Source organism: Nelumbo nucifera, chromosome 8 (assembly GCF_055504915.1).
Source record: "Nelumbo nucifera cultivar China Antique chromosome 8, China Antique-T2T, whole genome shotgun sequence".
In the NCBI taxonomy this organism is placed as follows: domain Eukaryota; kingdom Viridiplantae; phylum Streptophyta; class Magnoliopsida; order Proteales; family Nelumbonaceae; genus Nelumbo; species Nelumbo nucifera.
Window position 1 is genome coordinate 19206197 of NC_142656.1, and position 24714 is coordinate 19230910.

The 24714-nt window shown below is 42.7% G+C and overlaps 1 protein-coding gene across 6 annotated transcripts in view; it reads left to right on the forward strand.

Annotated features, from left to right (window-relative positions):
• LOC104589049 (protein ENHANCED DISEASE RESISTANCE 2-like) overlaps nucleotides 1-24714 on the forward strand; it is a 170368-nt gene that overhangs the window by 95828 nt on the left and 49826 nt on the right. For all 6 annotated transcript variants that reach the window (XM_088893219.1, XM_088893220.1, XM_010247229.3 and 3 more), the window contains one exon: nucleotides 23470-23640. In XM_088893219.1, coding sequence (XP_088749345.1) covers nucleotides 23470-23640 — 171 coding nt within the window. The remainder of the gene's footprint in view (nucleotides 1-23469; nucleotides 23641-24714) is intronic.

Sequence of the window (24714 nt, forward strand, 5' to 3'; positions counted from 1 at the left end):
TGCTGGCGGCGCCAACCTTTATTTTAATATATATAGGGCGGCAGAAATAACAAGGGAAAAGACCCTTGTGCCCCTAAGTACAATAACAGACATAACAGAAAGAAAAAACGAAATAAAAAAACACTTTAATTAGCCAAACAGGCCCTAACATCAGCAACTAAATTATTTTAACATTATTTTAACACTCCCCCTCAAGTTGGAGCATAGATGTCAATCATGCCCAACTTGTCACACAAATCTTTGTGCCGCACATGATGGAGACCTTTGGTGAAGATATCTGCAAGTTGTTCTTCTGAGCTGACATATGGTGTACACACTTCTCCACTTTCAAGTTTCTCTCTAATAAAATGCTTGTCCACTTCAATGTGTTTCGTCCTATCATGCAAAACTGGATTAGCAGCAATATTGATGGCAGCCTTATTGTCGCAATAGAGTGACATAGGATTGCTTACTGCGAAACCCAGTTCACCTAACAGATTTCTTATCCACATGATTTCCGCAACCCCATGAGTCATCGCTCTATACTCTGCTTCAGCACTGGATCTAGCCACCACACTTTGTTTTTTGCTTCTCCATGTGACAAGGTTTCCTCCTACAAAGGTACAATACCCACTGGTAGACTTTCGATCATTGACTGCTCCTGCCCAATCTGCATCAGTATATACTTCCACTTTTAAGTGACTGTGTTTCTGGAACAACAAACCAGCTCCAGGAAACTTCTTGAGATATCTCAAAATCCTCTCTGCAGCCTCAAAGTGAGTTGTCCTAGGGCTGTGCATGAATTGACTAAGGACACCCACTGCATAGGCAATATCTGGCCTGGTCATAGACAAATATAAAAGTCTCCCCACGAGTCTCTGGAACATCTTTACATCTTTCAAAAACTCTCCCTGACCCTCCCAATCTCCTGTGATCACTATGTCATCCACATACACAATAAGGGTTGCAATTTTACCTTCACCTCTTTTCACAAATAGAGTATGATCTGATTGGCATTGTTTGAACCCCATCTGTTGAACTGCTAAATGAAACTTACTGAACCAAGCCCAAGGTGATTGTTTCAACCCATATAGAGATTTTTTTAACCTGCACACCTTTTGTTCACTGCCTTTGGCACAGAACCCTGGGGGTTGGGTCATGTACACTTCCTCTTCCAAGTCACCATTCAAGAAAGCATTTTTGATGTCCAATTGGTGAAGATCCCAGTCAAGATTTGCTACCAAGGAAAGAAGAATCCTGATAGAGTTCATCTTGGCTACTGGAGCAAAAGTCTCTGCATAGTCCACTCCATATACCTGTGTGAAGCCTCTTGCTACCAGTCTAGCCTTGTACCTTTCAACAGTTCCATCAGCCTTGTGTTTCACTGTGAACACCCACTTGCACCCCACTGGTTCCTTCCCTTCAGGAAGGTCTACCAACTCCCAAGTGCCATTTTTGTGTAAAGCATCAATTCCTTCCTGCATTGCATCTGTCCATTCAGGTTTTGACAAAGCTTCTGCCACTGTCTTAGGAACGGGGACCAGTCATTGATGAGCTGCTTGATGAACTCAGTCAAGCCACCATATTCTCAAAACTGGATTTACGAGCTGGGTATCATCAAATAAGGGTACATAAGGAGGATGTTCACAAAACAACTTTCAGGACACATGATGGGGTCATGCCATTTGGGATGACCAATGCTCCAGCCACATTTCAAGCATTGATGAATGACATATTCTAGTCATATTTATGTAAGTTCATCCTTGTTTTCTTTGATGACATATTGGTCTATAGCCCCAATTGGGAGGAACATCTGAACCATCTACCTCCTTTACCCGATGCTCCTCCATACCGGGTTTCTCCCCCTGAGGAGAAACCAAGAAAAAAGGTTGATTCTCAAAGAATGAGACATCAATGGAAACATAGTACTTGCGAGCAATGGGATCATAGCAACGATACCCCTTTTGAGATAAAGGGTAACCAAGAAAAACACAAGGAATAGCCCGAGGATCAAGCTTACCACGAATAGGGGACAGGTTATGGACAAAACAACGACACCCAAAAACACGCATCGGAATAGTGGACAGCGGGGCTGTAGGGAACAAGAGCTGATGTGGGGCCTTATACTCTAGTAGTTGAGAGGGCATGCGATTGATGATATATGTCGCACACAAGACTGCATCCATCCAGAATTGTTTTGGTACATTCATATGAATCAACAAGCCACAAGCGACTTCGAGAAGGTGACAGTTCTTCCGTTCAGCCACACCATTTTGTTGGGGTGTCCTGGCACAAGAGCTTCGCTGAAGTGACCCACTCGAAGCAAAAAACTTCGTGAGATCACTATGGAAATATTCCTTCGCATTGTCCGACTGGAAGATATGGATTTCTGTTTGGAACTGAGTGAACACCATGCGTTGAAAATCTTTCACAATTTGTGGCACTTCATCTCGAGATCGCATAGGGTAAACCCAAGTGTATCTAGAATAATCATCAATCAAGGTAATGAAGTACTTATAGCCAGCTGCAGTAGGTAGAGTAACAAGGCCCCAAACATCAGAATAAGCAATATGAAATGGAAATTCAGATCTTTTATTTCGTAAAGGTAAAGAACTTCTACAATGCTTACTCAACTGACAAGTTTGACACTGTAACTGACTCACTAACAAGGACTCAAACAACTTTGGAAACATAACTTTTAACGACTCAAAAGAAAGATGACCTAAACGACTATGCCATAAATAGGCTTGACTCTCACTTGACGAACTCGTGGACTCTGTCGCCACTAGACCAGCATTATTCTCCAACACGTAGAGACCATCCACCATGCTTCCTCTACCAATCGTCTTCCCCGAGGTCAAATCCTGAAACACACATGAAGACGGAAAAAAAGTGGCTAAGCAGTTCAAGGAGTGAGTCAGACTACTAATAAACAGCAAATTAATAGGTAATTTTGGAATGTGTAATACATTAGGAAGAGTAAGGCCAAGTGGGAGAGGTATGGTGCCTCGGCCAGCTATGGTAGAAAAAGAACCACCAGCCAGTCTTACCTTATCTCTCCCAGAGAGAAGGTTATATGTCTGAAACAAATTAGACTTACCGGTCATGTGATTTGAGGCTCCAGAGTCAATAATCCAAGGAGAACCAGTAGTATGAGATGACACATGGAAGGCTGTGGCATTACCTGATGTAGACGCAAACGAGGTAGTGGGAGTAGGCCCAGAATCCATCTGGCGGAGAGTCCTACCATACAATTCCAAATGTTCACGGAAGGAGTTGATAATATCTTCCTTAGGGTCAGAACTGGGATGTCTCTCCTGAGTTACCGAAGGACTAGTCTCTGTCGATGCCATATTAGCTGAGTTATACCTTTTTTGATTCTGCTGGCTTGGTTTCTTGCCCTGATCAGGTGCTGACTTCTTACCCAAATCCTGTGCCCATTTAGGTTTTTCATGGAGATCCCAACATGTATCTTTCGTGTGTCGTGTCTTCTGGCAGTGAGTACACCAAAGCTTGTTCTCATCATCTGATTTTTTCTAAGTGTCACCCTTTTTAAAACCACCTCCGACATTTGTATCTGAATTTCCCCGGACAGCTAGGGCAACTGACTCCCCTTCTACACCATTCATCACACTTCTGCTTTCTTCTGACTGCACCAAGTTATACACCTCCTGAACTGATGGCAAGTCTTTACTACCCAAGATCTGCACCCTGATGGACTCATACGACGGATTCAGCCCTAGGAGGAAGGCAAATACTCGTTGCTGAGATAGAAGTGACTTATAGACCTTTGCATCTTCATCACACTTCCAATTCACATTCTGATAGTGATCAAGTTCTTTCCATATTGATGTCAAATCAGAATAGTACATCGAGAGACTCCTCTCCCCCTGCTTGCAAGTAGAGGATTCAGCTTGCAGTTGATATATCTTGGCATAGTGTCTCTGCTCTGAATAGGTGGACTTCGCTTGTTCCCATATCTCACAAGCAGTTTCAGCCCACATAAAAGTCTTCCTTACTTGTGGCAGCATTGAAACCAAGAGCCAAGACATCACCATGCTATTCTCTTGGTTCCACCTATCATGCTCAGCACTTCCATACTTCGGTTCCTTCACTCTCCCATTGATGTATCCTATTTTCCCCCTAACAATGATGTAGAGTTTTATTCCCCTAGACCATCAAAGGGAATAACAGCCATGGGGAAGCTCATATCCATTCCCCCCACTCACTCCATTGTGGCTCCCTGAAATCTCTGAAGTAGCAAAATTCTCAGTCGACATGGCCAAGCAGTTAATCAGTCCCAAACACCGGACTTAGGACCCCTCCTTACTCCACAAAACAATGCTCCACTCAGTTCACACCCACACACTTGGGTTTAACAACCTGGTTGAGCACAAGCAGTACCAAATTCCGGACAAAACAGAGGTAATATTCGGCAGATTTCAGACCTGTATAGTTTTAACAGTCCCAACCTACCAGAATTCTGGAATGTTTAACAGCCACTAATCAGCAGGAGAGATCCTTCTTACTTATAGTCAAATCAAACCATTGAGAAGACAGGTCATCCTTGACCTACAGTTGTCTTAACACATGAACAAGATCACACGATCCAAAAAAACAGGGGGTACACAGGTTCGACAGCATTCAGCCGCCCAGACTCATAGGGTTTTCACTCGGCACATGACCAAGGAGGGTAAAGAAGAGAAAAACAAGGAGAACTGTACCAGATGTAGCTGTTTTTTCAGTCCAGAATCAGATTTCTGTTCCGCCCAGGTTCTGCTAGTCTGTTTGATCTGTTCTCTCAGTAGGGTTGTTCGATCTGCTCTCTTTAATCAGTATTCCCGCTCTGATACCATCTTGAAAGTATGGCCGGCCAGAAATAAGAGGAAGAGAAGAGAAGAGAAGAGGAGAAGAAGAGAAGAGAAGAGAGGAGGGAAGAAAGAAGGGTTTTGCATTGCAACAGTGCTGGCGGCACCAGCCTTTATTTTAATATATATAGGGCAGAAGAAATAACAAGGGAAAAGACCCTTGTGCCCCTGAGTACAATAACAGACATAACAGAAAGAAAAAACGAAATAAAAAACACTTTAATTAGCCAAACAGGCCCTAATATCAGCAACTAAATTATTTTAACAATCTATAATCCACATATGGCTAGGAGAGAAGCAAGCAGTAGAAGACTCACCAAACTGGCTGATAACAGAGAAGGTAGATGACATAGCTGAAGACATAAGATGTCGTATCTTCTCCTCGGCCAAAGTACCAGAAGATTCCCCCTTTGAATCTGAAGTGGAGGAGAGAATAATATCAAATGAAGACTTTGCGACTATCTGAAGTGCCTTGTGTTGACCCTTGTTACAGTGAGAGGCCACATGTCCGAACTCCTTGCACTCATAGCACTGAATTTTGGAAAAGTCCATCTTTCCTTTTGGCTTGGTGGCTATAAACACTGTCATATCCATGTTCTTTCTTGCTCTCAAGGGAGGACTGTGTGTACAATCTAGTTTCCTCCCTTAAAAGTTCACCTAATATGTTATCCAGATCAGGCACATTTTCCCTATTGAGTATGCTGGACCTTATTAACTCATAATCAGGTCTAAGATGCATAAGAAAATGCATAATTTTCCTTTGATCGAAATGCTTTTTCATAGTTTTCACACAATAATCAGCAGTTGTGACCCGAAGACTTACAAGCTCATATTCTGTCCACAAATTAACAAAACCAGTATAGTATTCATATTTTTCTCTCCCCCTAAGTGTATGAGAATATGTCCATTTCAATCTGATATTGTCTGGACATATTTGACTGTTGAGCACCTTCTCAAGGTAGTCATACATCTCCTTAACAGTTTTTAGGCCCCTCATAGGAATAGCTACATCAATAGTAACTGAATTCAATATCCAAAAAACTATTTTGGGCATTATTGATTTTCCATTGTTTAGCATCTGTAACACCAGGGATGGTTGTGGTACCATCCAAATAACCCCACATACCCTTACCTTCAACAAAAAATTGGAAATAGAATTTCTAAAGAGCATAGTTTGTTCCATCAAACTTCACAAAGATGATGTCACTCCTTTTGTATCCCATATTCAGCCAAGAAAACGAAAATACAATAGAAAAGTTGATAATAATCACCAAAAGCCAAGAAGTCACCTTAAGGAAAAGTAAGATAATCACTGGAAACCACTGAAAGTCTGAAACCCTTAGGATGAGCAAGCAAAGTCTGAAACTTCAGTCTAAATGAACGACAGTCCAAAAAAGGAAACTGTAAGTAGCAGCCGCCCAAGGGAGAGGATCAAAACCCCTTCAAATCTTCAGCAAAGCAAGAGAGATTTGTACAGAAGACATATCAGATCTAGGCGACACCAGATCTGAAGTTTGGCCTTGATCTGTGGTCTCCCAAGAGAGATCTAATGAAATCTCTCTTGCTGATTGCGCAACTCTGTCTGAACAGCAAGTAGTGTTGATCAAAACAGCCCTACACACTTCCACCAGTTGAAGAGTGGAGGGATGAGATCACTGCCCACAAAGAGTAACAAAGAAGCAAGATGGTGATCAAAAAGCAACCTGCTTTGATACCATGTCAGTTCCAGTCGAAGAGAAGGAGAAACAAGAGAGTCACACAAATTGATGGGTGTGTTCTATGTCTGACACGCCCAGAAAGAATTATATATATATTATTATGTGGATGGACAATTCTGTCCTTACAAGAATAGATAAATACAACAGTATACAAAGAAGTATACAAAAGAGACAAATAAAGGTAAAATTACAATATTAGCCCTCATCCTCTCTACACTAGCAACCACATTCCATTTCTTATTTTTCAAGTGGTCAAATTACTATCTACAAAAGCGAAATTACTTTTTGACTTCCTACCAGATGGAGAATTAGCCGATCAACATCTATTTACCCTTCCACCCCCAAATTGTTTATTATTTTTATATAGTGTTCCCATGAACTAGATCTCCTTTTAGATTCTGTAATGTCCAAAAAATTTGAGTGTTGATATGTGATAAAGTTCTGATCTGCACTAGAATTTTGTTAGTATTAGTATTAGAGAGATATTAGAAGGGATACTAGAGAGAATAGGAGAAGAAGAGAAGAGAAAAGAGAAGAGAAGGAAAATCTGGTTTGAACTAGAGAGCTTAATCTCTCTCTCTAGTCAGCCAGGTTATATTTATATGTTTCTAGTCAATAAGCAAAAAACTATTATGTCCCTACTTAAGTATGGGACACATCACTTAACATAAACATTACACATCAGCTTTAAACATAAATAGAAAGACTAAATTACCCCTATACAGTTGACACTAACACTCCCTCTCAAGCTGATGAGTACATATCATATAGTCCCAGCTTGTTACATATGTAGTCCACTCTTCCCCAACTCAACCCTTTGGTGAACAAGCCTGCCCATTGACTTCCAGTATTAACATATGCAGTATCTATCACTCTACTAAGCACCTTCTCTCTCACAAAGTGACACTCAACTTCTATATGCTTTGTTCTCTCATGAAACACTGGATTAGAAGAGATGTGGATTGTAGCTTGATTGTCACAATAAAGCTTCATTGGAGTGTCAATCAAATATCCCATCTCCTGTAAAAGATTTCTCAGCCACACTAATTCACAAGTGGTATGTGTCATAGCTCTGTATTCAGCTTCTATACTGCTTCTTGCCACAACTATTTGTTTCTTACTTTTCCATGTCACCAGATTACCTCCAAGGAAAGTACAATAACCTATAGTGGATCTTCTATCAAATACAGAACCAGCCCAATCAGCATTGGTGTATCCCTCTATTTCAAGATTTCCTTCACTCTTATATATCAAGCCACAACTAGGAGCTCCCTTCAAATACCTTACAATCCTTAGAACTGGATACCAATGTGGAACCCGAGGTTTCTGCATAAACCGTCTCACCACACTAACTGCAAATGAAATATCTAGCCAAGTAATGGTTAGCTAGTTTAGCTTACCTACCAACTGCATGTACCTTCCAGGATCTTCAAATTCCTCACCCATATCATTGCTCAACTTGGTATTTGGTTCCATAGGTGTTTCAGCTGGTTTGGCACCTAACAATCCTGTTTCTTCCAACAAATCAAGAACATACTTCCTCTAGCACAAATTAATACCATGCTTAGACCTTGCTACTTCTATCTCCAAGAAGTATTTTAATTTACCAAGGTCCTTTGTTTGAAAGTGCTCCTGTAGGAAGGTCTTCAGCCTATCAATCCCCAATCTATCAGTGTCAGTAATGACAATATCATCTACATATACCACCAGTAAGATCTTCCCAGCATGCAAATCATGACTGAATACTGAGTGATCAACCTGACACTTTTTCATACCAAACTTCTTTATCACTTCACTGAATCTACCAAACCACGCACAAGGAGACTATATAAGTCCATAAAATGTCCCTCTTTAGTCTGCACACCTTACCATTCTCCCCCTAAGCAACAAACCCCGGTGGTTGCTCCATATAGACCTTTTCAAGGAGATCACCATGTAAAAAGGCATTCTTGATGTCAAGTTGAAAAAGAGGCCAATCATACATAGCAACTAGAGATATCACAGCATGGACTGAACCAATTGTAGCAACAGGAGAGAAGGTCTCCGTGTAGTCAATACCATATGTTTGGGAATACCCTTTGGCAACCAATCTAGCTTTCAACCGCTCTACACTACCATCAGGTAAATACTTAACAATGTATACCCACTTACAACCAACAGCCTGCTTACCACGAGGGAGTGTGGTGAGATCCCATGTATGATTATGAGCTAAGGCAGAGAGTTCTTCCATTGCATGGCGCCACCCTGGAGAGGCAAGGACTTCCTAGACACCCGTAGGAACGGGAATAGAAGATAACAAAGAAATAAACTGGTGATGGGAAGCAAAAAGGTGAGTGATAGAAACATAATTAGAAATGGGATGAAGTGTGCAATTGCATTTACCTTTCCACAAGGCGATTGGAAGATCAAGGTCAGAAATTGGGGGTGTTGCTAGTGTGGTAACAACTGCCGGATCTGTCGACTGTGACGAAGTTGGAGGAGGAGCTTGTACATGTTGTCGACACGTATACACTTGATGGATGGGTGGCCATTCAATAGGAAGTTGCACCAGAGGCAAAGACTTAGTCACAATTGGAACAAGTGGAATGGGGTCCTCAATGGGAATTGGAAGAGGAGGAGGTGAGGAAGAAGAAGAAGAAGGGACATTACCTGACCCCAAGAAAAATGGAGTATATTTAAAGAAAGTAACATCAGCACACACAAAGGAATGTCGAGAACTAGGATTATAACACTTATACCCTTTTTGGGTCCGGGAATAGCCAAGGAAGATACATTTAGTGGATTGTGCATCTAATTTGTCATTTCTCGGTCCAAGATTATGAACAAAACATACACACCCGAAAACCTTAGGAGTAAGGGGAAACAGAGACAAGGTAGGAAACAAAGTGGTGAAAGGGGAATGACCTTCAAGGATGGGCGTGGGCATCTGGTTAATTAGGAAACAAGATGTAAGCACAACATCACTCCAAAAATGTTTGGGTACATTCATATGGTGCATAAGGGATCGAGCAGTTTCCAAAAGATGACGGTTCTTTCTCTCAGCTACCCCATTTTGTTGTGGGGTGTAGGTATATGAAGTCTGATGAATAATGCCATGTTGTTCCAAATACTCCTAAAACAATGTATAAAAGTATTCTCGGCCATTATCAAAACGAAGAATCTTAATGTGTACACCAAATTGGTTGCGAATTTCAGCATAAAAGTTTTGGAAAATGGAAAACAATCCACTCCTTTCTTTCATTAGGTAAAGCCACGTCATCCTTGAATAATCATCAACAAAAATAACAAAGTATGATGAGTTATTGCTCACCTCAGAAGCCCCTTCGAGGGTGGCTTAACCACCTGAAACAAAAGATGGAAGAAAGGGGATGGGAGGAAGAAGATAACAGAGAGAGAGAGATAAAAAGGGATATTCATTCACGCCACTTATTACATGATCAAGGCCTTATATAGCTGGCCTACATGTATGCAATCATGAACAAAATATCTTCTGGTGGTAGTGTAACTAACTCTGGAAAGGCTCTGCCAATGTGGCATGCTAGCCTCTCTGTCTTCTAGTGAAATGCTGATCAATGGAGGTCTGCTCCACACCTGCAGTTGGGTTCGAAGGGGGTGTTTGGGTCCCAACAATTCCTCCCCCCTTAACATTGACCTTGCCCTCAAGGTCTAGGTTTGGAAACCTTTCATTCAGCCTAAGATAAGGTTCCCAAGTGGCATCGCCTGGAGGAAGCCCAACCCACTCTATCTTGACTTTGGGCACAACCTGACCACCTCGACGAACCCAACGGAAATCCACAATTCTTACAGGTTCAGTATCAAGGTCCCCTTCTGCAGTGAACTGGGGTAAGTTGGGTGCGACAGGGGTCTAATTCCTCATTGACTCTTAAGAAGTAAGATGTGAAATACTGGATGCAGCTTTGAGGTCGCAGGGAGATCCAACCGATAAGCAACAGGGCCCACTCTTTCCAGAACCCTATAAGGCCCATAATACCTGGGTGCTAACTTGTGCCAAGCCCGTCTTACCAATGAGATCTGGCGGTAAGGTTGGAGCTTGAGGTAAACGAAGTCACCCACCTAAAATTTCAATGGGCGGTGGTGAGCATCATAGTGGGCCTTCATTCATTGCTACTTGCTAGGCCTTTGTCAAATTGGACTTAAGCAATCTAAGGATCTCGTCCCTTGCAATCAAACGGGTCTTCACTTCTGCCACATTGGATGACCCATACTCATATGGTAATACGGGAGGAGGTTTTCTGCCATAAAGAGCCTTGAAGGGTGTCATTCCAACAGCCGACTGATAGGTCGAGTTGTACCAGTATTCTGCCCACGGGAGCCAGTGAGCCCACTGTTTGGTCTTTTCCTCTGCAAAACATCTAAGGTAGGCCTCCAAGCAACGATTAAGAACTTCAGTCTGCCCATCAGTCTGCGGATGATAACTCGTGGAAGGGTGCAGTTGGGTTCCTTGCAAGCGAAAATATTCCTTCCAGAATGCACTCAAGAAAGCAGGGTCCCGGTCTGAGACAATGGATCTTGGGGTCCCATGCAGCTTGCCGACGTCCCGGATGAAGATGTCAGCCACCATAGCTGCGGTGTATGGGTGAGGTAATGCAAAGAAATGGCTGTACTTGGTGAGACGGTCAACCACTACCATGATAACCGCCTTTCCTGCAGAACGAGGAAGACCTGTGATGAAATCCATGGAAAGGTCTTCCCACACCTGATCTGGAATTTTGAGAGGTTGTAGAAGGCCAGCGGGAGACTGTGATGAGTATTTCTGCTGTTGGCAGGTTTGACATTCGGATATATACCGTAATACATCCTTACGCATTCCTACCCAATGATAGTGGTTGTTGAGCCTCTTTATGGTCTGTAGCACTCCTAAGTGTCCTCCCAAAGCGGAGTCATGAAACAACCTTAGCAGTTCAGCTTTGTGGGCCGAATTCTAGGCAACAACAAACTGACCCCTGAAGAAAAGATCAGGCCCCACAACTTGGTAACCAGCAACTTGTGAAGGGTCTCGATTCCACTTATCTCTAATGGCCTGCAACTGTGGATCAGACCTGGCTTCTTGTCGTATAGCTTCAAATAAAGGGAAGCTGGGCTAACTCTTCTACTCGTGACAATGCATCAGTTACTTTGTTTGTGGGCCCCGGCTTATATTCTATGAGGTAGTCAAAGCCCATCAATTTACTAAGCCATTTTTGCTGCTCCGGGGTATGCACCCTTTGTTCTGCTATGTACTTCAAACTTCATTGGTCTATTCTAATAACAAACTGGCATCCCAAGAGGTATGCACGCCACTTTTGCACTGCCATCACTACAGCCATCATTTCTTTAACATAAGTGGACTGATTTTGGTGAGTTACTGAGAGAGCCTTGCTGAAATAAGCAATGGGCTGCCCTTTTTGCATCAGGACGGCCCCTACTCCTACACCTGAAGCATCACATTCTATTTCAAAGGGCTGAGAGAAGTCCGGAAGAGTGAGGACTGGAGGGCTAGAAACTGTTGTCTTCAATTCTTCAAAAGCCCGTTGGGTTTCTTCAATCCACCTGAATGAATCTTTCTTTAATAGACGCATTAGTGGGGCGGCCATAAGCTCATACCCCTTAACGAAGCGCCTATAATATCCTATAAGCCCAAGAAAGCCCTGCAGTGCTTTTATAGTAGTGGGCTTGGGCCACTTCTGAATGGCTTCTACCTTTTCTGGATCTGCCATGACCTGACCCGCTGCAACCACATGCCCTAAGTACTGAATTTGTCCTTGCCCAAAGGAACACTTTGTCATTTTGGCATGTTACTGATTTCTCCTCGAAGTTGTGAGGGTGAGTTTCAGGTGTTCCATATGTGTGTCCCAATCCCTACTATACACAAGAATATCGTCAAAAAACACCAAAATAAATTGCCTCAGAAATGGCCTGAAGGTGTCATTCATGATGGCCTGAAAGGTTGAGGAGGCATTTGTGAGCCCAAAAGGCATAGCCAAGAACTCATAATGGCCATCGTGAGTCCTAAAGGCCGTTTTGTGGATGTCAGCCTGGTGGACCCGGATCTAATGATACCCGGAGCGCAGGTCTAATTTGGAGAAAACTCGTGCCTCTCCTAACTCATCAAGCAGTTCATCAGTGAGGGGTATAGGAAACTTGTCCTTCATCGTAATCTGATTTAAGGCCCGGTAATCTACACAAAAGCGCCAACTATCGTCCTTTTTCTTTACTAAGAGCACGGAAGATGAAAAAGGGCTGGTGTTGGTCTGTATATGCCCTTTTTCCAATAGCTCTCTTAGTGCCTTCTCAATTTCCAGTTTCTGAAAGTTAGGGTATCTATATGACCTCACATTGGCGGGATTAGAGCCAGGTAAGAGAGGTATCTGATGATCACGAGTCTGGGATGGGAGTAATTGGTTCGGCTCCTCAAATACATCGCCAAACTGATTGAGTATCGACCGCAGGGCCCCATGTTGGACTTTAGTGGGGTGAACACAGCCCTGGTTGTCCAGAATTGGAACTGTGGGACGAAGGCCTAAGTGCATAAATATGGGTTGGCCGGCAGCTTTGGAGGCCCGTATCATGGAGGTTAAAGTATCACTTCAAGGGCTTGGAGGCTGCACCCCTTGTAAATGACAAGACCGACCATCCTGGTGAAAATCCATTTTCATTTTGGCCCAATCACATAGTGCAAGGCCCAGACCACGCAACCAATGAACCCCCAAAATAATATCAGCCCCCGAGAAATCCAATGGGTGGAGATCCACCACAAAATTATGGCCTTGTATGAGGATTTTCTCCTTCTTACATACACCATTACATGACATCTAACTCCCATTAGCCACATGAATTGAAAAGAGAAGGATGGGTTGTATCAATTAAAATCATCACAATCCGGCCCATCAATCTCCCTTCTACTCACATGGAATGGAAAGAGTTGAGGCCCATGAGGGCATGTAAGGAGATCTCGGCCCCGTCAGTTTCTGGCCCATCTGGAATCAGTTCACATTTGATCGAGTTCTCTGGGTCGGGCTCGTCCGTTTCTTCCTCTGTCTGTAGGAGAAATACTCGCTGGACCCAGAATTTATGGCCCGGTCCAAACTTGTCATCACAGTTATAGCAAAGGCCTTTCTCACGTCGGTCTTGCATCTCAGCCCAAGAGAGGCGCTTGAAAGGCATAGTGGAACGGGGCAGTATGGGCTTATGAGGATCACCAACCGGTTTCATGGGCAATTGGTCCACCCGTGGAGGAGTCTTCAAGATCGGGTAGGGCTGTTTGCTAGCTCGACGAAGGTTATCGATTCTCTCTTCTTGCAGGCGAGCTAATCCCACTGCAGCCGTGACAGTTGCCAAACGGAGTGCTCTCACCTCCAGGTAGATATCTTCTTTGAGCCCTCCCACAAAACAACCTACTAAGGCCTTCTCCGGCCAGCCGTGCACCCTGGTCGCCATCCGTTCAAACTCGAGCTGGTATTCCTCTATAGTTCCAGTCTGCTTCAGCCTGGTGATCAGCTCGTCATAGTCCACGAACGCCGTCGGCCCAAAGCGGATACACAAGGCTTCCGTGAACTCCGACCAAGTAACCTGGGGATGATTCCGGTAGTACCACTGGAGCCATAGAATCACGTCTCCTTCTAGATGAATGGAGGCAATGGAGACACGTTGGTGGGCAGGAGTTTCATGGTACTCGAAGTATCTTTCTATACGGAAGATCCAAGGAATGGATCTCCACCGGAATAGTTGGAAAATTTGTTCTTAGTGACTTTCCCGGTGAGGTAACCCCCTATCCTTTGGCTATTGGAAGCAAAGGCTTCTGCTCCTGCTAGGTGACTGGTCTCGCCGGTTTGTTGCTGAGAGGCGATGCTGGAGCCAAGCACTCTGACTTCCTTGAGTTCGTTCACCACCTGGTGAAGTCTGACCTCAATTTGATCGACCCTATCATCCACGGTAGTAGAACGTGTCTGTGGCATCGTGAAGCCTGGGATTTGGATTACAGGCTCTGATACCAAATGATGAGCTACCGCTCACCTAGGAAGCCCCTTCGAGGGTGGCTTAACCTCCTGAAACAAAAGATGGAAGAAAGGGGATGGGAGGAAGAAGATAACAAAGAGAGAGATAAAAAGGGATATTCATTCACGCCACTTATTACATGACCAGGGCCTTATATAGCTGGCCTACATGTATGCAATCATGAAGAAAATATCTTCTGGTGGTAGTGTAACTAACTCTGGAAAGGCTCTACCAGCGTGGCATGCTAGCCTCTCTGTCTTCTAATGAAATGCTGATCGGTGGAGGTCTGCTCCACACCTGCAATTGGGTTTGAAGGGGGTGTTTGGGTCCCAACAAAGTATTTGTAACCATTGTATGACACTATTTTATTTGGACCACAAACATCTGAATGAACTAAAGAAAAAGGACTCAACATACGATTATCAACCCTAGGACTAAAGGGAACATGGTGATGTTCCCTAACTGACACAACTCACAATCCAAAATAGAAAGATGACTCAACGATGGAACAAGAGACTTCCATACTTTAAGCGATGGATGACCAAGTCTATTGTGCCACTAAAGAGGAGAAAGAGATGTCTGAAGGGCTATTGACGAACTACCACCACCATCAAGATAATACAGTCCACCAAATTCATGCTCTCCACCAATCTTCATCCCTGTCTTGAGATCCTTAAAAACATAAGAAGAAGGGTAAAAAGTGATAGAGCAATTAAGGGACTTGATCAACTTACTAACAGATATAAGATTAAAAGGAAATTTGTGAACATACAAAACATAGGATAGGGATAAAGGGTCTATGTCAACATTACCAACACCACAAATGGAAGATGTGGAACCATTATCAAGGGTAACAAAGTGTGATGTGGGGCACTGAGGAAAGGAGGAAAACACACCTAGAGTTCCAGTCATGTGATCGAAGGCTCTAGAGTCAATAATCCAGGGGTTGGGTTTGGATACCAGACAAGCCATACCTAAGTGTGCAAGAGTGGTTGTATTTTGTTGAGATGTGGCATGAATAAACTGCTCATACTCATCACGTAGGACACTCATCATCTCCTTCCCGGAAACATCTGTAGATATAGAAGGCATCTGATCAGCTTGTTGGCTCTCTTGTCTGGAACCACTATCATTAGCCACTACATGATTTGCCCAAGTTGAAGGTGGTCCATGCAAATCATAACAAAAGTTGATGGTATGTCCTTCCATACCACAGTGTGTACACCTCCTTGGACCATTTACTACGTCCTCTACCACGAACTCCCCCTGAATCTCAACCTCCAATATGTCCACCACCATGACTATACATAGGTCCACCACCACCACTACGACCATACACCGGTCCACTACCACCACTACGGCTGGATTTAACTCCCTGAGCTCCACCTCTAACACCACGGCCTCCCCTTCTCGTCACTGCAAAGGCAAACCTGTCAGAGATATTAGAATTCTCTGTAGGCCCAATAGAGATCCTCCGAAGACAAGAAAATACCTCTTCTAGAGAAGGAAGAGCCGACCCTCCTAGTATTTGTGTTCACACTGGTTCATATTCAGATTTCAGCCCTACTAAAAATCTGGTCACATCTAGTTCTCTCTGTTGTCGCTGAATTTTAACATCAGGAGTGAGGGGATGGTACACATTCAACTCATTACGAAGGTTCCTCATGCTAGCATAGTCCCTTCAAGACTCTGATTACCTTGTTAAATATTAAAGTACTCCTGATAAAGTGGATACACTCTAGTAGTATTGTCTTGTCCCCGAATATAGCTTCTTGGCATGGTCCCAAATCTCCTTGCTTGTATCTCGGAAAATGAAATTCACACTGATCTTGGGTTCCATACTATTCCATAACCAGGTCATAATCTGTGCATCTTCTTGTTCCCAATCACTATACTCATGAGACTCAGTGGAGGGTTTTTCTTCCCTTACACGCTTCACTTTCTTCTTATCTCTAAGAAAGACCTCTACAAATTTCACCCTGTTGAAGTTCGGCCTGCCCTAGAAGTTTGTTTGTCCGTTAGCAGTCAAGTAAAGCAAGCAAGCAAGAAGAAGGAAGAAAGAGGAAGAAAGAAAGAAAAGGTTTGGTTCGAATTAGGGAAAGATTCAACCCTACTTTCGGCCAGATCTGTTATTATATTATTAATGTAATAGGAAAAGACATCAATGCCCTTATTTAAGTAAGAGGCACTCAAACTAACATAATAGAACAACTCAGCAATCTCAACAGGTACAAAGACCAAAATACCCCTTCACTAACACTCCCCCTCAAGCTGGTGAGTATATATCATATAATCCCAGCTTGATACATATGTAGTCCACTCTCCCCCGACTCAAACATTTTGTAAACAAGTCTGCCCACTGGTTTCCCGTATTAACATATGCAGTCTCTATCACTCCATTCAGCACCTTCTCTCTCACAAAATGACAGTCAACCTCAATGTGCTTGGTTCTTTCATGAAACACCGGATTAGAAGAGATATGAACTGCAACCTGATTGTCACAATAGAGCTTCATTGGAGTACTAATGCCATACCCTATCTCCTATAGAAGGTTCCTTACCCACACTAATTCACAAGCAGTATGTGCCATAGCCCTATATTCTGTTTCTTGCCACAATTGTTTGCTTCTTACTTTTCCACGTCACCAGGTTACCCCCTAGAAAAGTGCAATAGCCTGTGGTAGACCGCCTATCAGACATAGAACCGGCTCAGTTAGCATCGGTGTATCCTTCTATTTCCAGTTTTCCACCACTTATGTATAGCAAACCACGGCCAGGAGCTCCTTTCAAATACCTCACAATCCTTAGCACTGCATTCCAATGAGGGACCAAAGGTTTCTGCATGAGCTGTCTCACCACACTAACTGCAAATGAAATATCTGGTCGAGTAATGGTTAGATAGTTTAGTTTGCCTACAAGTCGTTGGTATCTGCCAGGGTCTTCAAATACTTCACCCATATCACTGCTCAGCCTCATATTTGTTTCCATAGGTGTCTCAGTTGGTTTCGTACCTAACAAACCTGTTTCTTCCAGCAAATCAAGCACATATTTCCTCTGACACAGATTAATACCATGCTTAGATCTTGCTACCTATGCCCAAGAAGTACTTCAATTTTCCAAGGTCCTTTGTCTGAAAGTGTTCCGGTAGAAAGGCCTTCAACCTGTCAATGCCCATTTTGTCATTCCCAGTAACAACGATATCATCTACATACACCACCAGTAGTATTTTTCCTACCGGAGAGTCATGACTGAAGACAGAATGATCAACTTGGCACTTTTTCATACCAAACTTCTTGACCACCTCACTGAACCTACCAAACCATGCTCGAGGGGACTGTTTAAGTCCATATATAGCCTTCTTAAGTCTGCATACCTTACCATCCTCCCCCTGAGCAACAAACCCTGGTGGTTGCTCCATGTAGACCTCCTCGAGCAAATCACCATGCAAAAATGCATTTTTGATATCCAGCTGATATAGGGGCCAATCATACATAGCTGCAAGAGAGATGATAACGCGAACTGACCCTATCTTAACAACCGGGGAGAAGGTCTCTATGTAGTCAATACCATAGGTTTGGGAGTACCCTTTTCTACCAATCGCGCCTTCAGGCACTCAACACGACCATCAGGCAAGTACTTAACGGTATAAACCCACTTACAACCGACAGCCTGTTTCCCAGGAGGAAGAGCGGTGAGGTCCCAAGTGTGATTATGATGGAGAGCAGAGAGCTCGTCTTCCATAGCACGGCACCACTCTGGAGAAGTAAGGGCTTCCTGGACATCCTTAGGGACAACCACCGAGGATAACAAAGAGATGAACTGGCGATGGGAGGCGGAAAGGTGAGTAAGTGAAACATAATTGGAAATAGGATGAAGGGTACAAGTGTGTTTACCTTTCCGTAAGGCAATAGGAAGATCAAAGTCGGAGGCTAGTGGCGGGTCTAGAGCTGGATCTATCGACGGCGATGAAGCCGGAGGAGTCGCAGCCGGTACATGTGGGCGATGTGTATACATGTGACGGATAGGTGGACGATCAACGGACGGTGGCACCGGAGGCAAGGACGTAGGCACGGCTGGCACAAGAGGAAGAGGATCAGCCACAGGAAGGGGAAGAGGAGGAGGTGATGCGGACGAAGAAGCATCACCAGACCCCACGAAAAACGGAGTAGACTCAAAGAAGGTAACATCAGCACATACCAAGGAACGACGAGAACTGGGATGGTAACACTTGTACCCTTTCTAAGTCCGGGAATAGCCAAGGAATATGCACTTAAGGGATCGTGCATCTAACTTTTCGTTCCCGGGACCCAGATTATGGACGAAGTAGACACACCCAAATACCTAAGGAGAAAGCGGAAACGGAGACATGGTGGGAAACAAGACATTAAATGGAGAACGACCATCAAGGATAGACGTGGGCATCCGATTAATTAAGAAACAAAAGGTGAGCATTGCATCACTCCAAAAGGGTTTGGGAACATTCATGTGGTGCATGAGGGAGCATTCCATTTCTAAAAGATGCCGGTTCTTTCTCTCAGCCACCCCATTTTGTTGTGGGGTGTAGGTACATGAAGTTTGGTGTATAATGCCATGTTGGACCAAGTATTCTTGAAAAGATGAAGACAAATATTCACAGCCATTATCAGAACGGAAAATTTTAATGTGAACGCCAAATTGATTGCGAATCTCAGCATAAAATTTCTAGAAGATGGTAATAATTCACTTCTTTCCTTCATTAAATAGAGCCACGTCATCCTTGAAAAGTCATCAACAAAAATAACAAAATATCTATATCCATTATATGACATCACTTTATAAGGACCCCAAACATCTGAGTGAATTAAAGAAAAAGGACTCAATGCACGATTATCAACCCTAGAGCTAAAGGGAACACGATGGTGTTTCCCAAATTGACACGACTCACAATCTAGAATAGAAAGATGACTCAACGAAGGGACCAAAGACTTTAACACTTTCAGCGAAGGATGACCAAATCTACAATGCCACTGGAGAGGAGAGATAGATGACTGAAGGGCTGTTGACATTCTTCCACCACCATCAAGATAATACAGTCCACCGGCTTCATGCCCTCCACCAATCTTCATTCCCGTCTTGAGATCCTAAAAAACACACATAGAGGGGTAAAATGTAATGGAGCAATTAAGTGACTTGTTCAACTTACTAACAGACATAAGATTAAATGGAAGCTTAGGCACATACAAAAATGAGGATAGGGATACAAGGTCCGGGTCAACATTACCAAAACCACAAATAGATGATGTGGAGCCATTAGCAAGTGTAACAGATTGTGATGTTGAGCAATGAGTGAGAGAAGAAAACACACCTGGAGTTCCAGTCATGTGATCGGAGGCTCCAGAGTCAATAATCCAGGGGTTGGGTGTGGATGCCAAACAAACCATACCTGAGTGTGCAAAAGTAGTTGTGTTCTGCTGCGACGTGGATTGAACAAACCTTTCATACTCATCACGAGGAACACTCACCATCTCCTTGCCTGGACCATCTGAAGAGGTAGGAGGCATCTGATCAGCTGAACGGTTCTCCTGTCTAAAACCGGAACTGGTGTCACTAGTCATGGCATGATTGGCCCAGGTTGAGGGTGGACCATGCAAGTCATAGCAGTAATTAATAGTATGTCCATCCAAACCACAATGAGTACACCTCCGTGGACCGGAGCCACATCCTCTACCACGAGCTCCCCCTGAATCTCTGCCTCCAGTACGACCACCACCACGAGTATGTGTAGATCCACCACTACCACTCCGGCCATATACTGGGCCACTACTACCACCACGGCCAGACTGGGCTCCTCGAGCCCCACTTCTAACACCTCGACCTCTCGACACTGCAAATGCTGATCTATCTAAGACATTAGGGTTTTCCATAGATCCAATGGAAGTCCTCCGAAGTCGAGCAAACACCTCCTCTAAAGATGGAAGGGTTGATCCTCCTAGTATCTAGGCTCGTACTGGTTCATACTCGGATTTCAGCCCCACCAGAAACCGAGTCACATCAAGCTGCTCCCTCTGTTGTTGTTGAATCTTGACATCAGGAGTGAGAGGGTGATAGACATTCAACTCATTACGGATGTTTCTCATACTGGCATAGTACTCCTCAAGACTTTGATTGCCCTGTTGCAGATTGAAGTATTCCTGATATAGTTGATATACCCTGGTTGTATTGTCCTGACCAGAATACAATTTCTTAGCATGATCCCACACCTCTTTGGCCGTGTCAAGAAACATGAAGTTCACACTAATTCTGGGTTCCATACTGTTCCATAACCACGTGATGATCTGTGGATCTTCTTGTTCCCAGTCTTCATAATCATGAGAATCATTGGGGGGTTTCTCCTCTCTTATGTGCTTCACCTTCTTCTTTGCCTTCAGAAAAACCTCTACAGACTTAGCCCAAGGGACATAATTCTCCCCATTCAGTTTAATGGAGGTCATTTGGACATTCAGGTAGTCAGTAGATATCATCACATTAGGTTTACTATCACTGTTATCTCCCATTGCTGAATTCTTTTTTCACCGAATTCTGCACACTACACACTGCACACTGCACACTGCACACAGACACTTCACCGAATTCTGCACACTGATTTCAGCAATAATAAGTGCTGAAAGTTGCACTTGTAACACCACAGATCCTACTCTACAGCTACCTGAAGTTTCACCACTATGTGAACACCACTTCCCTTCGAATCACACACAAACCAGCATAAACCCTAGCATAAACCCTAGCACACTACAATCTGAAACCCCTCCATACGATCTGTACCATACCTCTTATGTGCTTCATAACAGAAATTATGCATAAAAGAAACTCCTTACCTCATCGCTGAAGGACAACCACACAAAGAAAGAAAACACCCACTGCACCACACGTACCAGCCCTACATTGATTAGGGGAAGGCTTAGAAAACACAGCAACCGACCACACACGACACAACCGGAGGCATAGACACCTCCAAGGGAAGAGGGCGATCACTCCTTTTCAGCCCTTTTCCCAATCTCCAATCGATGGCTGAGAAATCAAAGAAAAAGACCTAGGTCGAATGCGCAGAAGACAGAATTTTAGGCAAGTCCGATTTGTTTAATTTGGCTCTGATACCATGTTGAAGTTCGGCCTGCCCTAGAAGTCTGTTTGTCCGTTAGCAGTCAAGTAAAGCAAGCAAGCAAGAAGAAGGAAGAAAGAGGAAGAAAGAGAGAAAAGGTCTAGTTCGAATTAGGGAAAGATTCAACCCTACTTTCGGCCAGACCTGTTATTATATTATTAATGTGATAGGAAAAGACATCAGTGCCCTTATTTAAGTAAAAGGCACTCGAACTAACATAATAGAACAACTCAGCAATCTCAACAGGTACAAAGACCGAAATACCCCTTCACTAACACACCCAAGGCACATAGTTCTCCCCATTCAATTTGATAGAAGTAATTTGAACATTCAGGTAGTCAGTGGGAACCATCACACTAGATTTGTTTTCACTGTTGTCTCCCATATCTGCAAACTTTTTTTCTTCTAATTCACTTCTCACCACACTGCACACTAGTAAAAACCACCTACAGTCACAATTTCAGCAACACCTGTCACTGTTTTCTTCACTCTCCACACCACAAAGCTACCACGCAACTACCTGAATACACACCATACCACTAGCAACTCACCAACCACTCGATCCACACTGAAATACCCACATAACCCACCTATTTAATCACCAAAAAACCAACCTGCACTCGACTGTCCACTGCCCCACCTGAAACAGCCCTCTTCTCACCATCGATTAGGGGGGGCTTCCTACAAACCACTGCAAACACCCCCCAACGTACTGACCGAAGGCATGAGCACCTCCAAGAAGAAAGGGCGACCACTCCTTTTCAGCTCCTTTCCCTATCTCCAACAGATGATGAAGAAAATTTGAAAAACCCTAGGCTGAATGGCAATAAAAACAGAACTCTGGGCAGATCTGATTTTGTCACAGTTTCTCTGATACCATGATAAAGTTCTGATCTGCACTAGAATTCTGTTAGTATTAGTATTAGAGAGATATTATAACGGATACTAGAGAGAATAGGAGAAGAAGAAGAGAAGAAGAGAAAAGAGAAAAGAGAAGAGAAGGAAAATCAGGTTCGAACTAGAGAGCTTAATCTCTCTCTCTAGTCAGCCAGGTTATATTTATATGTTTCTATTCAATAAACAAAAGACTATTATGTCCCTACTTAAGTATGGGACACATCACTTAACATAAACATTACACATCAGCTTTAAACATAAATAGAAAGACTAAATTACCCCTATACAGTTGACACTAACAATATGGAACTTGTGGTGATTGCACAAATGGATTGGTTATTCTAACCACAGAGGAGTTTTTTAATATAGTGATAGTCAAAATAGTTTAGCTTCACAGCCAAGTGCCTATGCCTATCTGGATCATCAAATAATTGTCCTTTTCCTTTTTTGTTTTAAATACTTTTCCTTTTTCTTTCTTGAGATTTGAGAATCTAGATGTATGTGTATACTTTCTATTTTTTTTTTTTTTTGTTAATGTGTTTTGTTGATTAGTTAGGTGGTTGCTTTCCATTACAAGTCTGTGGTATTATTTTGTCTATATCTCATCTTTTTCAGTTGTATTTGCTTCTTTAGAGATCAAAAGAATTATTCTTAGAAATGTTAGGTGTTAACCTTTTTTCTTGAAGTGAAGATGTAATTGCATGTGATGTGTGTGTGTTTTTTCTTTGTTTTTTTTTTTTTTTTTTTTTTTGGGGGGGGGGGGAGGTAAATATTTTAAGCATATTTATTCATGAAATATGTTTAAAATATGGAACATGTATTGAATGCACTGTGTTCATGATTTTTTATTTCACTTTTATCATTCTGTTTTGCAGCTTCAACATGGGAGATTAGAGGTCTAAATGAACCCCTGGATTCAAATGCTGCAAGATGTCTTGTGACACTAATTCTGGAGATAGACCCTCATGGCTGGGGTAAATGGAAGAAAAATGACCATTCAAAGTTTGAATACACAATTCCTAATGCATTGTTGTGTCAAGTAGCAGGTTGAGTGGTCTATACCTGATCTTTTTTACAGATTGAATTGCTTTCATAGATTAATCAGTAATGACATGGCTTAAAATTATATTGTTAATCTATTACTCACCTGTGCACTATTGTGTTTGGTACATGGGAAAATATTAATTGCATGAAGACCACTATTTATGTTTTCCTGTTCCATATAGCTAGTTATCTCATATACATTATACAAAAACTGTATTCCAACTACAACATTTAAATGTTCCACTAGCAAGCATCATGTTTTTTTCTGCATTTATTTTGAAAAGCCTGGCTTTTGCTTCCTCGTTATTAAAGTTTCTAATAATTAGCATACTGTTCTTCAGATTGCTCTTATAGTGGGGCTAAAGAGAGTCAAAGACCACTAATATAGTTCTTCTATGGGAAAGAAACAGAAACAGCAAAGATACTTAAAAGTGGCTCTCAAGAAACCAAAAGAGCAGTATCTGATTGAGCGAAAATATAGAACGAGGAAAGGCAGTTACAACTCCTAAAAAGCTTTATGCAGTTTACTTTCCTTCAAGCTTCATAGAATAGCTAAAATTTTATGCTAGTGCCTTAGGACAAAATTAGAAATTAGAAATCCTCAAAAACAGTTTTTAAATAAGTTGTAGATCCCACCTACAATAATATGAAATAAAGAAAAAAAACAGAAGAGAATAAGAAGATTGAAGAAGATGGAAAAGAGAAAAGTAGAGGAAGAAATTGGAAGAAAGGGAAGGAAGAAGAGAGAGAGTTCAAAACCTCTCTTCAGTCCCCAATGATCTCTTTTATTCTTTTGTTGTAAAAAATAAGGACAATTACATGAGTGCCCTTAGTAGGGTGTCCATCACTAAAGACAACAATAAAAAAAAAGAAAAAACAATCCCATAACTAAGGCCCACTACTTACTAACACAAGTCATAAACATAACTTAAAGAAAAGTAAAGAACCTAAGGCCCATTCAGCCAATCATCTCTACACTCCCCCTCAAGCTGAGCATAGATATCAATCATGCCCAGCTTTTTTAGACAATGTTGTAACTTTTCCTTGGGACACCCTTTGTCAGAGCATATGCTAAC